Source organism: Setaria viridis, chromosome 9 (genome assembly GCF_005286985.2).
Source record: "Setaria viridis chromosome 9, Setaria_viridis_v4.0, whole genome shotgun sequence".
NCBI lineage: Eukaryota > Viridiplantae > Streptophyta > Magnoliopsida > Poales > Poaceae > Setaria > Setaria viridis.
The window spans coordinates 11,920,101-11,938,187 of record NC_048271.2 but is presented as its reverse complement, the minus strand read 5'-3'; the positions used below and the strand labels follow the sequence as shown (position 1 = coordinate 11,938,187).

The window sequence follows — 18,087 nt, the reverse complement described above, 5'->3', positions numbered from 1 at the left end:
CAAAGCATGGTAGGAGCAGGCGAGCAGCTAGCGTGTTCCCAGAACCCAGACGTCTCTGCTTCGTCCATAACGTTGTTGCCCGTCGCTGTCTTACCCAACAAAAAACAGAACAATGATTTCTTAAAGGCGCGCGAGGCACACGCACAAATGAAACATTTCCTCCTGGACACCAAGGATTACCTGTCGCGGGAATAACAAAGTCATAAACCCCCTAAAAAAAGAGCATGATTGCACTGTGGCTGTGGGCGCAATAGAGAGTCAAGCAACTGTAGCAGCACGCGGGTCAGAATTGCTGTGCAATTTTTTAATGCCTCAAGATAAAATTGTATGGTTGTTTCTTAGCTGAAACTGCATGAGCTGCAACCTGCAGTCGAGTAGCTGCGCTGTGCAGCTGCAGCAACAGCCGCAGCTTGCGAGCGAAGATTTAGATTTTACATCAATATTTTTTTTTGCAGAATTCGCTATACTCTATATATTTTAGCTCATCGAGATCCCAACAAGAGCTGGCTGCAAACTTCTCCCATATTTCCTGGCAGAATGGACATCAAGATCCCGTTTCTTGCCTTCTTCTTCCTCGTGCTCCTCCACAAGCTCATCAGGAGCTACATCGCGCCGCCCTCACGCAGCACAAAGCCACCGGCGCTCCGCCTCCCCCCGGGGCCATGGCAGCTGCCGCTCATCGGCAGCCTGCACCACCTCCTCCTCTCGCGCTTCCGCGACCTCCCTCACCGGGCCCTGCTCGAGATGTCCGGCACGTTCGGCCCGCTCATGCTGCTCCGCTTCGGCGCCGTGCCCACGCTGGTGGTCTCCTCCGCCGAGGCCGCCAGGGAGGTGATGAAGACCCACGACCTCGCCTTCTGCAGCCGCCACCTGAGCGCCACCATCGGCATCATCAGCTGCGGCGGCAAGGACATCATCTTCTCCAACTACAACGAGCGCTGGCGCGAGCTCCGCAAGCTGTGCATGCTCGAGCTCTTCAGCCAGCGCCGCGTGCTCTCCTTCCGCCCCGTCCGGGAGGAGGAGGTGGCGAACCTCCTCCGCTCCGTCTCCGGCGAGTGCGGCGGCGGCCCCGTCAATCTCAGCGAAGGGATCTGCCACTCGATCAACGACATCGCCGTGCGCACGGCCATCGGCAACCGGTGCAAGTACCAGGACGAGTACCTGCACGAGCTCGATGAGGCCGTGCGGCTCACCGGCGGGTTCAACCTTGCCGACCTGTACCCGTCGTCGCGGCTGGTGCGCCGGTTCAGCGCCGCCGCGAGGGACATGGAGAGGTGCCAGAAGAACATGTACCGTATCATTGAGTGCATCATCCAGGAGCGCAAGGGCTCGTCGACGCCGGAGCGAGAGGATGACCTTCTTGGTGTCCTCTTGAGGCTGCAGAGGGAAGGTGGCCTGCAGTTCGATCTCACCAACGAGATAGTCAGCACCGTCATTTTCGTAAGATCAGCTTTACCTCCAATTTATCTTGTAGGAGTAAATTGCTTCAACTTTAGTTTGAACCAAATGGAAATTAAATCTCCAATCATTGTATTGTAGGACATATTTTCTGCCGGGAGTGAGACGTCATCAACCGTGCTGGTATGGGCAATGGCCGAGCTTGTTAAGAACCCGCGAGTCATGCACAAGGCCCAGGCAGAGTTGAGGGAGACCTTCAAAGGACAGGACAAGTTAACTGAAGGTGACATGGTCAAGTTAAGGTACCTGCATCTGGTGATCAAGGAGACCTTAAGGCTCCATGCTCCGGTGCCACTCTTGCTGCCCCGAGAGTGCCGCCAGACATGTCAGGTCATGGGCTACGATATCCCAAAAGGAACCAAGGTGTTTGTGAACGTCTGGGCGATAGCAAGGGACAGCAAGCTCTGGCAGGACGGAGATGAATTCAGGCCGGAAAGATTTGATGGTAGCAGCATCGACTTCAAGGGCACCCACTTTGAGTACACCCCGTTTGGGGCAGGCAGGAGGATATGCCCTGGCATCACACTCGGACTCGCCAACACGGAGCTCTTGCTCGCTAGTCTTCTTTATCATTTTGATTGGGAGCTGCCTGATGGTGTGAAGATGGAAGAACTTGACATGGCAGAGGCGTTTGGTATAACGTTAAGAAAGAAGTCGAGGCTCTGGCTGAAGGCTAAGCCTCACATTAATGTTATATCAAATTAATCCGTTGATCTGTTTCTGTTGTGAACTGTATGTTCTCTTTTAGAGGAAGTGAACTATAGTTAATGAATCATTGCTACTTATTTTGTTGCGACAAAGAGTGCAACTGTAATTGTAGTATCAGTTTGTATCAGAAGAAAATAAATTTATGCATACTTTGGGTCCTGTGCTTTCTGTTTTATTGTAATGCTTCACTTTTGATTAATTGTATATTCACCCAATGAGAGAGCACAAGAATGAAATGAGACGGTCTATCTCATCAGGCAGTATATATACTACTGTTAGCTTTTCCTTAATTTGTTTTCACTTACTTTGCAGCAAATGAAATTTCGTAGCATGATAGGTTCAAGTTATGTTTTAAACCAAATATTGGAATGGTTATATGAACAGCAGTTCAAGACCACAGATGGAGGCTCAACAGAAATAGACACAATGCAATGTCCAAGTTAGAATCCAATTTAGTTGAAACTAAACTGTATTACCAGTTCACATCTACCCAAGAAAATTGTTAGCAGATTCAAAGATTGCACCTGAAATTCACTATGGCGGTCAGTTGTTTTCTAGGAGCTAGTACTCCTAAATTCTTTGTTTACGCGGTAGCGTGGCCGGTTAGTATCCACCAAGGTCCCATCTGTGGATATCCCCACCAAATAATAGGCATTGTCATTCAACCACTATCTTGATCGTGCGTAGGCTATTGTCAAATATTTGACGTGTGCATAGATCATGCTTGTGTTCGTTTTTTCCAGATAGATCCAAACAGAAAATACTGAAAGTTTGCACAATTTCTTTTATTGAACAATTGTCAAATGTTCTTGCTTGTAACGGTTTTTTTTCCAGATGTCAACGTCCTTTAGACATTGATGATCATCTAATAGTACGTTGCTGCAACAGTAGCATTTTGTCTCCGAGCATGAGCATTATGTATCGGGGTTTGGATTTACACGCAAATGCACTGGATATTAGATATTAGAGCCTGTTTGGGACCGCTCTAAAAAAACAGCTCCACTCCACCAACTCTACATTTTTTAGCTCTACTTCAGGAAAATAGGGAGCTATCTACCTATTTGGCTACCGGATGCAAATTCAGCTCCAGGAATTGTAGGAATTAGTGGGAATAGTCACTCTTACCCTTGGATAGTTTTTCTATCATCACTATGTACGTTGAGGGAGACCTGCCTGTTGCCATCTGCTCATACCACACCCAGACGACAATGGACTTACAGGACATGGCAGCAGCACGAGGTATTTAGCGACTGGAACAGTGAGCGTTGGCGTCTAATCTTTGTACCTTTGCACCAAGACCAGGTTGCCCATTCAATCGCAACCAAAAAAACATTTTCATGGACCATGTGTATATACCCATTGATGGAAAAAAGATGATCGGTTGCCATCAAGACCAAGTTGCCCATTCAATCGCAACCAAAAAAACATTTTCATGGACCATGGTGCACATACCTATTGATGGGAAAAGGATGATCGGTTGCCATCAGTTTCTCTGTCAGCTCAGTTTCTCTGTCAGCTAGGTTGACGCTTAAGGAACTGTACACACATAGTGCATACCAAAACATTAATTTAAGATAGGTACAATCGGTTGCAATTCAGTCACAATATATGCAAAAAGTAACAAATAGCACACGGAATACTAACCACACCAACATTAACTAGTTCCAAGCAAGAGAAAAGGCGGTGGTCAACTCATCATGAAATACATCCATAGTTGGAACATTGGCATTCGAAGTAGACCGGTCGAATGCCAAGGGAGAAACTGCATATTTGTTATACCTTTCCGGGATAGTAGGTATGTAGTTAGGATCACGATCAAACCGATCAAAGTCAATGTCTTCACCTCCATGTTCACGAATATAACTGTGAAGGACCATAGTAGCCACAACAATCATCTTTTGCTTGTACATGGGGTACGGACACCTGCAATTTACTATGAAATAAAATGACATGAATATATTTAGACTAGACAGGACATAGATATCACATTAAAAAATGAGAGCAAAATATACCAATCATGAAGTACACCATTTTTAACATTAATACAAAAGGTTCAATGATGACAAAGTTCAAGTGACATTAACAAAATAACATGAAAATGGCGTCCAAATAATCAAAAAGTGATAAAGTTCAAATGACATAAAAAAATAACATGAAAAGGACATCCAACAACACAAATGATGGTCTTCAGTTCCCATATTTGGCGTTGAACTTCCTCGTAAGCCAACCGAATCTAATGTTTTTAGTTGGAAGAGTCATGATTGATCTTTCTTCACAAACAACTCAGTGGCAATGAAATGCTCATCAGTACCATACCCCGCTCCACAGTCCAAGACAAGGTCCATTACTTGTTCAACAGTAACATCGCCACCCTTCCTTGATGTGAAAGCCTTGGCTTGTTCAGCTATCTCACTCAATTTTTCTTGAATCACAAGTGTTGTACCTGTTTTTGCTTTCTTTCCTTTGTCTATGACAACCCTCGATCTTCTTTTTCCATTGTCAATGGATGGAGACACCTCCTCAATATCATTCCCAGTAGTACCTCCATTGTCTTCTTCTGTTGGGGACACATGAATATCATCCCTACCACCATCAAGGTTTTCACCATCATCATTGTCTACATCAATAGGAGTATCATGATTTTGGGGTATGATAGGGTTGAAAGTCATAGGGTTCCAATGATCCGTTTCATCATTAATGATATCACCAAACATAACTGTCAAATCATCCACATTTTGCAGAGGTTTTGTCCTAAAGCCGCCGCATCCTGGGATATCCTGTAATGAAAAAAAATTGAAAATAGTGTTAGTAACGAGTATGAATGATTCATGAAATTTTTTTAAAAAATACATCCTCACCTTCCTTGCCTTCCTCCACCACTCATCGTCCATGTCAATCACACCATCTATTCTGTCCCAACCTGTTCCTGTTTGCCTCTTCATTAATCTATTCCATTCTGATAATTTTGTCTTCAACTTATCCCACTTGTTTTTCAGTTGCATCTTGCTAAGATAAATGCCTATCATCTGATAAAACCTATTTAACACTTCGATATAGCCTACAGAGTTCAAATGTGTATTTAATCTATTGCATTTCTTAACTTGTTCTGCAAACAAGTTACAAGCGATCGAAGTGTATACGTTAGTCCAGTCCATCATATTTTCCTAACCATGATAATCACATGTATTTTCAACTATTTCGAACACTAGCAATTGTTCAAATATTACAAATATGACCCCAAGGTTTGAGCAAAGAATTTGACTAAAAATATTTGCTGACATTGATATGTTTATGAAGGTAGAAGCAGAGTTTCAAACCTTATTTCAAACACAGCAAGCATTTCAATTCCAACAATAGTTGAACTATTTTTTGAAAATTTCCTCCGATAACTATTGAAAAAGTACCGATCACATTGTACCTAGCACAGCTAACAAACCTGGAAGCAACACTTATGTTGTAGGCAATGTCTACGGAAAGCTTAGACAGGAGTATCCACACAGAGTACATCACGAAGGTAATTGTAATCATAATAATCCATGTAAATTTCTTTGTTCTTATTTCATTCAACACTGAAAAGCATGCATTTTTCTCATTTGGCCTGCCTATAAACATCTTAGGGCTAGACAAATGTGCACACACAATGGTAAGAGATGCCATGAGAAGAGGTATTTCAAGGTACGGTATTGCAAGGGAAAACGAGTTGCAATTACACTTCAAGGACAATTCACATACCTCCTCTTCTTCATTCTTCTTGGCTGCCTTCGAGGGCTTCTTCTCTGTCCTTGGCCCCAGCCTCTTCCTGCCCGCTTCTTCCCACGGCCATGGCCGACACTTGCATCTTCAACACCAAGAACGGCCTCTTCAAGGTCGGGGTCAGCCTCAGCTAGGGTGTGGCTGCCCCTGCCCAGGCCACGGCCACCTTTGGCCAGGCCACTACCGCCCGCGCCCAGGCCACGGCCGAACCCGGCCAAGCCGTCTTCGACGAATGACTCAGCGCCGGCTAGGGGCTCAGTGCTGTCGGCCTTGCCACGACCGCCACCAGCCAGGCCACGGCCGCCTGCGCCCAAGCCACAGCCACCGGCCCCCAGGACACGACCGCCCCCGGCCAGGCCTCTTCAAGGAATGCGTCAGAGCCGGCCAGGGACTCGGTGCTACCGGCCTGGGCACAACCACCACCGGCCAGGCCACAACCGCCCCCAGCCAGGCCGCCGGCCAGGGTGTGCTCCAATTCTTCATCGGCGCGGGCCATAGATTGGATGCTGTCGGCCAGGCCGCGCCTGGCCATGGGCGCTGGCGGGTGGAACGGTCGGAGGAAGGGGAGATGGCGGCGGAACAGGAGTTGCGAGAGAGGGCGGCGACGGAGCAGGAGTCGCGAGGAAGGGGGCGGCGGTGGAACAGGAGTCGCGAGGCTTTTTTTTTCCCCTCGAATCGTTATGTGTAAACAGTGGCATTGGTGGATAATTTCCACCCAACTTCAAGAGAAGGTATGAAATTAGTTTTTTGGGAGCACCTTTTGAGGAGCTTCAGAAAAATCTTGGAGTTGCCCCCCAGATCTATCTTTTTTCTAGAATTGGTATAGTTGGAGCTGGAGGTGTTTGGCAAGATGAATCTGGAGCGGAACTACAAAACCTGTGGAGTAGAGCAGTCCCAAACAAGCCCTTATGCTCTCCATTACTGTGCATCGAGGCCAAGAAGTATCCTAAAACATTTCGAATTTAAGTATATGCCTTAACAAGCTGATCGGTATGATTACATATTTTTCTAGGTCGTTCCCGCGTGTCCACATCTTGCATGCAGCCATTGTTAGGGCACGCGGTGTGCGATTCACGGTGGAATAGTACTAAAAAACTGACTTTGATAGCAAATGCCAATTATTGCACGTATATCTTTGCATTTGAAACAATTCTTCCTTGGCAGCACATCCTTTCTTGTCCATATATAAATCCACATTATATTATATATAGTAGATATCATGTGCACTATGCTTGCATGTTGTTTTCTTGACATGCTTTGAGCTGGATCGGAGCAGGAGCACTGAGTATTATAACCAGCACAAGACATGGCCACACGGGGACAATGGCAGTCGGTGTGTTCACTGATCTGGATCGCTATATGTTATCACGTACTCCCTCCGTTCCAAATTATTTTTTCTAGATTCATAACTTTCGCTATGCACCTAGATCTAGATGCTATGTCTAGGTACGTAGCTAAAGTCACGTACCTAGAAAGTTAAAACAAATAACATTTTGTGACAGAGGAGTACTTCTCTACTTATTGATGTTGGATGTGCGATGCATTATTCCATTTCTATGCCTACTAGTGGTTTGATTTGTAACTAATAAAAGAGACGCAGGGTTACTGACTTAATTTGGGTAATTCCGGAACCCAACACGCCATATGATAGTGTCGTCCTGTCCATGTGGGTGTATTTTAAGTTTTTAACTGGGAATTCTTAACTTAAAAAATTCCTTGGTCTATTAGAAATTATTGTTTCCTGAAAACTGTAGAAGAGTTTAGATTAGGTAAAAAATATATAAATGGAAGATCTCTTCTTAATGCCCTATCGCAACTCTTGAATAATGGAGTATATATATGTTTGTGTATGCGTATAGTACAATAAGTCCTCTGATATTATTCCTAAAAATAAACCCTTAGCTAGGCTCAGATTCCTTCTGCTGCTCTCATGTGCTTCAGTTTCTTACAATGGGTTCCAGTGGTAAATTTTCTCGCGTGGCTTAGCCTGATACTCTGTCCCGTGGTTCCAAAACAGTAAGTGCTAGAAGAAGGGTAAGAAGGAGAGGGAGGGGGAAGAAGTGTTTCACTCTCGAGATAGGACTACAAGAGATAAGGTTCGTGGGCCTACTACGCACATGGAAAGATACACATCGGCCGTTGGATCCTCTCCTACCGGGCAACGGTAGGATTGAATATTCCTGACCTTATAGTGGTGTCAACTGTTAAGCAATAATCTCGTCCATTGATCAGACTAATCTCACCTCCTAGAGCTATATAAAAGAATGACTAGTAGGCATGCTTAGTTCAGCTCACCATGGAGTTCAGCCTCCCTTTGCTTGTTATCTTCTTCCTCCTCTTCAAGCTCATCACCAGCCGCTGCACCTCGCCATCGCGCACAAACCCACTGATACTTCGCCTCCCACCTGGGCCATGGCAGCTGCCACTCATCGGAAACCTGCCACAGGGCCACAGCTCCTCCTGTACCGCTTCAGCGACCTGCCCCACCGGGTCCTGCGCAAGCTGTCCCAATCCTACGGCCCACTCATGCTGCTCCGGCTTGGCGCCGTGCCCACGCTGGTCGTCTCCTCCGCCGAGGCTGCCAGGGAGGTGATGAGGACCCACGACCTCGCCTTCAGCCACCACCTGAGCGCTACCATCGGCATAAGTAGTTGTTTGGATCTTGGAGCTAAAGTTTAGTCCGTGTCATATTAAATATTTGGAGGCTAATTAGAATGACTAAATATGAGAATTACACGGATGGAGGCTAAACGGCGAGATGAATCTATTAAGCCTAATTAATCCATCATTAACAAATGGTTATTGTAGCAACATATTGTCAAATCACGGACTAATTAGACTTAATAGATTCGTCTCGCCGTTTAACCTTCTTTTATGCAATGGGTTTTGTAATTAGTCTATGTTTAAACACAAAAGTTTTCTGTTTAGGAGCCGGCATAGGCAACGACTGTTGTAACAATCTTGTGTTTGAACTGAAATCTTTGCGAAGGCACGCACGTTAATAGGTGTGTTGACTCAAATGGTAACCAACATAATCTTATGGAATTACTGGATAGGGAAAAAAGAATACATTGTGTATTATTTTTTTTGGCTCGGTCACTGAAATTAAATCTTGGATTGTTCCTTTCTCACAAAATGTTCAATATATGTCTTGAAAAATACACAGTTGAAATGTGAAAATCCTTGAAATAATCAGGCCAAATGTTGGTCAAAGTATAAAAATGTTTTTTCCTGAAATAGTTTTGCCTACAACAAAATACTCCCTCCATTTATTAATGTAAGATGTATCTTTTAGAGAAATTCTTTCAAAGTAGATATTTGACCTTTAATTTCTCCCTACAATGTTTTATCCGATATTAGTTCGGTATCACCTCAAGTTTAATTTTAAAAAAATCTACTGATGCAACGTTCATACAGGAAACACATGTAAAATTGGATTAGTCATTAGTAGAAAAGAATATGAATGTCATATTTTTCTAAAAAAATAAAAATTCATCTTACCTTCATTGATGGTTGATGGAGCCTAGAGTGAGCATGCCGTATAAGTCGCAGCACGCAGCTTATCCGGATCGACCCATACCGTCGCATTAAAAATGAACAGGCTAGCTACTTTTTTAAATACAGTGCAAATATAAAGCCGCATGTACACATCCGCACAACCAACACATATAAACACTTCAGAGAGATTGAGACAACAAACTTTTGAGATCGATGAATGCGCTATGTGAGTTTCATTACCGACAGACACATAAATTACCAATAAAAGAATGATATCGTTTATTTTCATAATAAATTCAAAAAAATATGAATGTCTATGTTGAACCAATGACTCAAATTTAGACGGACAAGTATCATAGAAAAAAGAAAAACCGTAACAAACTGAGGTAAGCATCTTTACAAATGAAAAATAGGCAAGCCGCTTTATTAATTATTAGACGTATTTTTTCAACGATAGCATCGTTCTTAGTGTTTCATGCGCCTTCGTGACCCTACAATCGAGCACTATCCTTTCGTACGCTCTTTTAAAGCTTTTCTCTTTGATTGGTGTATTGTTTTTAGTTGTGTTTGTTTGCTTTGTATGCTTGTGCCGGTGAATGCTACGAGTAGAAGGATTGTTGTTTAAAAGTTTTGAAGATTAAGAGTTTCAAGAGAGCAAGAGCTGAAGAGCAGCAAGAGTAACTTTTTGTTGGAGAAAGTCAAGTGTCCCTAACCATCCTTCTATCTATGCTTATTTACAAGAATACCATGCATTAATTGGAACATGGAGCGACCACCCAGGAAAACAGTGCAACCACAAAAACTACATGGTTCTGGTTTTGGCTAATTAATTAGAGACTCTAGTTTGGGGTAATCTAACCGAAAGGGTAAGAGGGGAGACTAAGTTGTTGTATATTGTTGTATAGCCTGATCCTCTTAGGAAGTGAGCTTTGTTAAGACACTATGCCCACTAGGGAGGTTTATGCGCGCCAGATATTGAAACCTTAGCGGGTTACCACTTATTTGTAAAGGCCTCGTAGCGTCCCTATGCAGTCACACCTCGGTAGTGTGATAAGTGCCTATTTTTGCACAGCATGATTGGGTCTAAAGTTCTTCTGAACTTTTACGCGACTTATGTTGAAAGTGTACAACCTCTGCAGAGTGTCTAAAATGATATATCAGGCCGTGCTCATGGTCAAGAGCGGTCTGAACCCTCACATAATTAATAAACTTGAAGATGGACTTAAATCATTATTTTAGTTATTTCTCGTGGCCTTGCGGGTACAACCATAAGTGTATTCACCCTTGCTTACTGCTGCTCAGAAGAGGAAGATGTGTGAAGTTTTCTGAAAATGATGCTAAGTTCTAAGCGTATGCAGCCCCCAGTCGATTGCCTGAAGTTTGGAGCCTCCGTTTCCAGATTAAGCTGTATATCTCTGATAGACTTGTAAGTCATAATTTATATTTTTTTTACGTGATACTGTTAATGTTATTCACTGATGATATCATTATGTGCATGAAACTATATCTATGGTAGCTTTTGTTTTAAAACTAGATGTGACATTGAAGGAGAAACAGGACACTTTGCCCCCGTTTGGTTCCCTTTGCTTATTTTTAGCACGTGTCATATCGAATGTTTAGATACTAATTAGAAGTATTAAACGTAGACTATTTACAAAACTTATTACACAGATGGAGGTTAAACGGCGAGACGAATCTATTAAACCTAATTAATCCATCATTAGCAAATGTTTACTGTAGCAACACATTGCCAAATCATGAACTAATTAGATTTAATAGATTTGTCTCGTTGTTTAGCCTCCACTTATATAATGAGTTTTATAAATAATTTACGTTTAATACTCCTAATTAGTATATAAATATTCGATGTGCGCTAAAAATAAACCCAAGTAACCAAACGGGCCGTCAATTCGCTGGTACGTACCGGTCGATCGATACATTATTCAGTGATGATGGCAAAGAAAAGCTCGAGTTGAATGCAACCACAGCTAGCTTGCCAGAAATCACCACTACTTACACCAGCACGCTCGCCGGCCAACAATGGAGGCGACGTCGCTGCCGCTGCTTGGCCTGCTGCTCGTTCTATCCCTCTTCCTCATCAAGCTCGTCGCCAGGAGCTACGCCCCGGCGTGGTCACGGCCCGGGAAGCCGCCGCCGCCGCGCCTGCGCCTGCCTCCGGGGCCATGGCAGCTGCCGCTCATCGGCAGCCTCCACCACCTCCTCCTGTCCCGCCACGGCGACCTCGCGCACCGGGCGCTGCGCGACCTGTCCCGGCGGTACGGCGACCTCATGCTGCTCCGCCTCGGCGCCGTGCCGACGCTGGTGGTGTCCTCGGCGGAGGCGGCCAGGGAGGTGATGAGGACCCACGACGCCGCGTTCGCGAGCCGGCACGTGACGCCGACGCTGGCCGTGCTCAGCGTCGGGGGCCGCGACATCCTCTTCTCCCCCTACGGCGACCTGTGGCGCCAGCTCCGGCGGATCTGCGTGCTCGAGCTCTTCTCCCCGCGCCGCGTCCGGTCCTTCCGCCGCATCAGAGAGGAGGAGGCCGCGAGCCTCCTCCGCTCCGTCGCCGACTCCTGCGCCTCCGCCGCCCAGGGTGACGCGGGCGGCACGGTGGTCGACATCGGCGAGAGGATCTGCCGCGCGATGAACGACACCGTGGTGCGGTCGGCCGTCGGCGGCCGGTGCGCGCGGCGCGACGAGTTCCTGCGCGAGCTCCAAACGGCCGTGGTGCTCACCGGCGGCTTCAACCTGGCCGACCTGTACCCGTCGTCGCGGCTGGTGCGCCGGCTCAGCCACGCGCTGCGGGAGACCGAACGGTGCAACCGGACCGTGCGCGACATCATGGACGAGATCATCCGCGATCAGTCCGCCGGCGGCGGACGCGAGGAGGAGGAGGACGACGACGACAACCTGCTGGCCGTGCTGCTGAGGCTGCAGAGGGACGGCGATGCGCAATGCCCGCTTACCACAGAGATCATCACCACCGTCATCATGGTAACACACCTGCTATCATTGCCATATCAGTTCACATCAATAACAAATATCACCTGATCATAGTTGAAAGGAAAAGGAAAAGGTGTTAATAGTCCCTAAGTATACCAATTTACTCCTCTTGATAGCCCCTAAGGAAATATTGCCATAATCTTGATAGCTTACTAAACTACTTTTTTGCAATTTACTCCGACAACTATATCAATTTACCTTTAATAGAATTATTTTTTTCTCCTTGCAAATGTAGAGTTTATTGTTTGGCGGCAGTGTACATCACAATTATACTCAAAAATATATTATGAATATCATCATTAATTATTTTTCATATATAATTTTGTATCCTAAGGTTAATTTATCATTAGACTTCATGGTCTAATAATATAATGGTAAGAAAGTTTTAATGTATTTTTGAACATATAGTATATAAGGTGTCCATTATCAACTATAAAATTTTAACTTAAACTTCACTTGTGCGTGGAGGGGGAAATCAAATTTTATTAAATTGGACCGATTGACATATTGTAGAGTAGAGTAAATAAAAAATAATAATTTACGGACGTGAACTAATTATTTAGTGGTAATTTAAATTTTTTTACTAATAAATACTATGTGATCCTAGGAAATTTTTGCAGCAGGGAGCGAGACCTCATCAACAACACTAGAATGGGCATTGTCAGAGCTGACGAGGAACCCAAGGGTGATGCACAGGGCTCAATCTGAGGTTCGAGAGGCCTTCAAAGGCCAATACAAGCTAACCGAGGCGGACATGGAGAAGCTCAACTACCTCGCTATGGTGATCAAGGAGACGCTGCGCCTCCACGTCCCAGTCCCATTCCTGCTCCCGCGGGAGTGCCGGGAGGAGCCCTGCCGCGTCATGGACTACGACATCCCCAAAGGAACCAAGGTGCTCGTGAACGCATGGGCGATCGCCAGGGACGGCCGGTACTGGCAGGATCCGGAGGAGTTCATGCCGGAGCGGTTCGAGGGGTCTGACGTGGATTTTAGAGGCGCCGACTTCGAGTTCACCCCCTTCGGCGCCGGCCGGCGGATGTGCCCCGGCATGGCACTCGGGCTCGTGAACATGGAGCTGGCGCTCGCGGGGCTCCTCTACCACTTCGACTGGGAGCTTCCGGGGGAAGGAGGAGGAGGAGAGGAGCTTGATGGCGACATGTGTGAGGCGTTTGGGATCACGGTGAAGAGGAAGGACAAGCTCGTGCTGCGCGCCACGCCACGGATTCCGTGCGCGTACTAGCTGACATTGCTCGTGATCTGCCCGGCTAGCTCTGACGGCACAGTGCAGGGTGTAGCAGAGTAAATTAACCGCCTTAACAATAAAGTAATAAAGTAACGTACTCCGTGCGCGTACTAGCTGACATTGCTCGCGATCTGCCCGTGCCCCCACAATTTGGGCTATGTTTAGTTCCAAAATTCCAACTTTGACACTATGCAAAAAGAAAATTTCTCATCATATCAAACTTGCGTACATGCATGGAGTACTGAATGTAGACGAAATCAAAAATTAATTGCACAGTTTTGTTGTACTTTGCGAGACGAATCTTTTGAGCCTAATTAGTCAATATTTGAATAATAATTCACAAATACAAACGAAACGCTACAGTTACGCTACAATAATTTTTGTCCAAAGTTGGCCAACTAAACAAGACCTTATCTTTGGCTAGCTCTGACGGCACTGTGCAGGGTGTAGCAGGGTAAATTAACCGCTGCAACAATAATGTAACGTACTCCCTCCGTTCCAAATTGCAAGTCGTTCTAATTTTTTTGAAAAAGCCAAAGTATCTCAAGTTTGATCAAATTTATACAACGAAGTATTAACATTTATAATACCAAATAAGTGCTATTAGATTTTTCATTATATATATTTCATAGTATATTTATTCGGTGTTATAAATCTTTATAATCCGCTGTATAATTTTTGATCCAGCATTGACTCTCTAAAAAAAGTTAAAATGATCTTAATTTGGAACGGATCAAGAATTTGGAACGATGAAGTAGCACGCATATATAAGTCCAAATCATACACATGGCCTCGTCGTGCGTTGGGCTGTACTTGCTTACTCGTGTATAGGCTCGCCGCGATGAACACGATCGGGAGAGAGAGCACGTGTACATGTCCCAGCAAGTCAGCAACAACCGTGGCATCAAAAGGCGACAGACCCGTTTGCATCTTGGACCTGAGCATTTTAAGCTCAGCCCAAACCGCAGGTCTGGCCCGAGCCTGATGGGTTTCGGCCCGCCCACGCCATCTACCAGGCTGGGCATGGTCAGAAAAACTAAGCTCGAAAAAAAATCAGGCTGGTTCAAGCCCACCCACACAATTAATTTTATTTATTTTCCAACTAGAAAAGAATGGTGGTCCGAGCTTGACAAAAACGACAACGCTCCTGGTCTGTTCGTGCGTACAAATTTTCGATCCGAAATAACCCGGACCTTTTGTCGGCCGGCCTGTAAAGTGCTCATGTCTATTGCAGCCGTGTTGTGTTGCGGACTCATCTGGCTGTGGACATGTCCCGAATTAGTAGCCGGGCCCGTCAGCCCGTGAACCCAGTCTCGATCCGTCCTTTGAACCAAGAAGAGGAGAGGAGGCCAAATCTCGCCGCTGGAGGATGATGATTAATGGCATCGTTACGAAACGGACCATGCTAGTCGCGCGTACAGAAAGTGCGCGACACCTATCCCACGACGCTAGCGTGATAAATAAAAGCAAGTAGTAGGAGGACAGCATCAAAAGTAGGGTAGTATTTTTCTCACCCATGCAAGCTGTGCTGACAACTGTTTAGATATTACCCGCTAAAGTTTAGCACCTATCATATCGAATATTTGGATACTAATTAGGATATCGAATATTTGATACTAATTAGGAGTATTAAACATAGACTAATTACAAAACTAATTGCACAGATAGAGTCTAATTTGCGAGACGATTATAATAAGCCTAATTAGTCCATGATTTGACAATGCGGTGCTACAGTAACCATTTGCTAATGATGGATTAATTAGTCTTAATAGATTCGTCTTGCGAATTAGTCCAGGAGTTCTGCAATTAGTTTTATAATTAGTTCATGTTTAGTTCTCCTCATTAGCATCTGAACATTCGATATGACACTATTAAAGTTTAGCACATACTATCCAAACATCTCCTTAATGTCACTTTCACGATGATGCTAGTGGTGATGTCAGCGATTAAAAACTAGGTATAATTTTTTAACTAATCATTACTATCTCATTAAGCATCCGTTCTCAAATCAATTTACACCATCATATTCCTTATAACAAGATCTACGAAACAAGATCTACATTCGATATACGTTTGATCAAATCTCTAACCAAAACGAAAGCGTACTCTCTTCTTCCAGCCCGCGCACTTTGGGGCCGCTTGGAACTTTTGCCCGCTCGCCTCGCCTCGACTCGCTTGACAAGGTGAGGAGAGCCGAATCAGCTAGCTTGCTCGAGCAAGGAAAAAACTTGAAAGCGCAGGTAACGAGGAGAGAGCAGCAAAAGATCCAAACGCTGCTAACCTTGCTGGAGCAGGCGAGGCGAGCGCTGGCGAGCGAACCAAGCATCCCCTTTATTTCTTGTGTGCAGCTACTCTGGGCCTTTCGGGCCGTGCGATGCGGTGCAGATGGGCTAAAGTAGCCGGCCTAACATAGAGGACTGCTTTAGTGGGCCCAGAGCCCATGAAAGGCCTGCCTTGCACCTGTCTGCTTTCTCTGTGCTGCCGCACCGCCCTGGGGATCAGACGGAATCGATTCCCAACTCCCAAGGGAGGAAGATTCGAAGTGAAGCGGAGAGCCGACGAGAGAGCGCAGAGGCAAGAGGGATCCATCTCCCCGTCGAGGAGGCTCCGGCTCCCCACCTCGGACCACCATGGCGGCCCCTTCCCCCTCGTCTGCGGAGGTCGCCCCACCTCTTGAGGCACCCGCCGCCGCCGCCGACAAGGAAGACGAGTGGGGTGAGTAACCGTGACGTGCCCTCGTCTCTTGCTGTGCTTGTTTACCGGTAGCTAGCTTCAGGTGCGTGATAATTTTCCATGATACGAGTAGACAAGGTATAGGCGGTTGGATGACCTCTTGCTGGTAAGTGGTAACACGCACATCCTTGTGGCCGGATTTTGTTGTTGTTGAGGGATTGCCTGAGACATTGTGCAAGCATGCTCGTTCTACGTGGGGGAAAGTCTAGATGATTGTAATTCGGAAGCTATGGGTCACTGGGGGTAGAATCCAGCTAGAGGCTGTTCGGAGTGTGTGCAGAAGCAACCAGAGGATTTTTCAGGTGGAAAAGCAACATGGTAGGGACCTACTGACATAGGGTTATAAATCGCAAGGGGCATTTGCCATTCTTAAGAAAACAAAATGTGAATTTCACCTTAATTTTCCTTCTTGATCAAATCAGCCAAGATTACACATGAGAAACTTCAACAGAATAAATGCCTTCCTTTGCTGAATCTTTGCATTAGCTATTCAACGCAAGAGTCAATTTCTCAAGAATCGCTGCTCTTTGCTTTTCATCTGTTGCCCTGTTTGATTTTTATCGAGTGAGAGCTGCGTGTTTCTGTTCAGGAACTACACCTTTTTCTCTCAGACCAAATACCGTACTTACTCTAGGAAGTTGGATATTAACCTTTTCTTTACTAAGATGCATTTTGCATTGCATATTTTTAAAATAGGAGATATATGACATCAGGCAAACTATGAACCTCGTTGAGGGGAAGATGAATGGTATAAATCTTATTAACATATGACCAACATATGACTTAGGCTGTTGATTGTCATATGTAATTACAATTTAGTTGTCAGAGTCTCAGATACTACTATTTAGTTAGGTAGTTGTAATACATGAATTGCATTCCATTCTGAGCTCCATGTAATCTGCACTACTGCTATTTTACACATCCTTATAATCTTAATGGTGCTATCACAATTCACAGATGCGGACGGATATGTTATTCCTAATTTGCTCACTCAAGATAATGATGTGACTGAGCCTAGTATCCCTGAAGCAAAAGATCCTGAACCTCTACAGGTATGTCAGTGTTTGATTGACATTTATGAACTACTGGTCCATTGGTGTTCATTGCTTCATGGGGATGTAAATTCATACTTGAGCAGGCAAAAGATGAGAAGATATACTTGGGACCTCATGGGGCTCCGCCATCTCAAGTAAAGCAGCAGGAGCTGAACAACGTTGGCCGTAAGCAGCGGTTCAGGAACAAGCTAAAGGAAGCAGATAGGAAATTCACTGGCCATGCTCAGGAGAACAAGGTGGAGAGCCTCAGGGAGTTGATGGGCGCTAGAGCAAGTGGTACCAGCATGCCAAGGAGCTCTCCTCGTGATTGGCTGGATCCACACTGCCATGAATCTGAATTTGATAGAAAACCAACTCGGTGACTGGTAATTGATGCTGTGTTTACCTAAAGGTTGATAAACTGTAATACTTGTGTGGGAGTTATTCCCCAATAATATATACTCATGATCGACTAATAGATAAAAGAAAAATGTTTCCTGGGGTGTAATTCATATGAGCTCTGCTGTTCTCTGTGGTGCTGAAATTCTGTGAGTTTAATTTCCAAGTCTTACTTAAATTCTAATGAATTTTCAATCATTATCCTTACATGTGTGGTTTGCAATGGAGAAATTGGCTGTTACATAAGTAAATCTA

At 45.1% G+C, this 18,087-nt stretch overlaps 3 protein-coding genes and 1 long non-coding RNA gene across 4 annotated transcripts; 3 read left to right on the top strand and 1 right to left on the bottom strand.

The window, feature by feature from the left end:
* The first annotated feature begins 328 nt into the window (after positions 1 to 328).
* Positions 329 to 2,325, top strand: LOC117836344 (zealexin A1 synthase). Its single transcript, XM_034715748.2, has 2 exons — positions 329 to 1,440; positions 1,540 to 2,325. The coding sequence occupies exons 1-2, from the start codon at positions 538 to 540 to the stop codon at positions 2,161 to 2,163; spliced, it is 1,527 nt and encodes a 508-aa protein (XP_034571639.1). The 5' UTR covers positions 329 to 537; the 3' UTR covers positions 2,164 to 2,325.
* A 1,850-nt stretch (positions 2,326 to 4,175) lies between these two features.
* LOC117840810 (uncharacterized) lies at positions 4,176 to 6,079 on the bottom strand. The gene is made up of 2 exons (XR_011897305.1): positions 5,025 to 6,079; positions 4,176 to 4,943 (listed from the first exon to the last, which is right to left on the bottom strand). It is a non-coding gene; the product is annotated as an uncharacterized lncRNA (long non-coding RNA).
* A 5,219-nt stretch (positions 6,080 to 11,298) lies between these two features.
* Positions 11,299 to 13,784, top strand: LOC117836747 (zealexin A1 synthase). The gene is made up of 2 exons (XM_034716233.2): positions 11,299 to 12,414; positions 13,031 to 13,784. The coding sequence occupies exons 1-2, from the start codon at positions 11,458 to 11,460 to the stop codon at positions 13,661 to 13,663; spliced, it is 1,590 nt and encodes a 529-aa protein (XP_034572124.1). The 5' UTR covers positions 11,299 to 11,457; the 3' UTR covers positions 13,664 to 13,784.
* Positions 13,785 to 16,158: 2,374 nt separating this feature from the next.
* On the top strand, positions 16,159 to 17,941 carry LOC117838451 (uncharacterized). The gene is made up of 3 exons (XM_034718491.2): positions 16,159 to 16,381; positions 17,357 to 17,451; positions 17,538 to 17,941. Exons 1-3 carry the CDS (start codon positions 16,297 to 16,299, stop codon positions 17,814 to 17,816), a joined length of 459 nt encoding a protein of 152 aa, XP_034574382.1. The 5' UTR covers positions 16,159 to 16,296; the 3' UTR covers positions 17,817 to 17,941.
* The last annotated feature ends 146 nt before the right edge of the window (positions 17,942 to 18,087 follow it).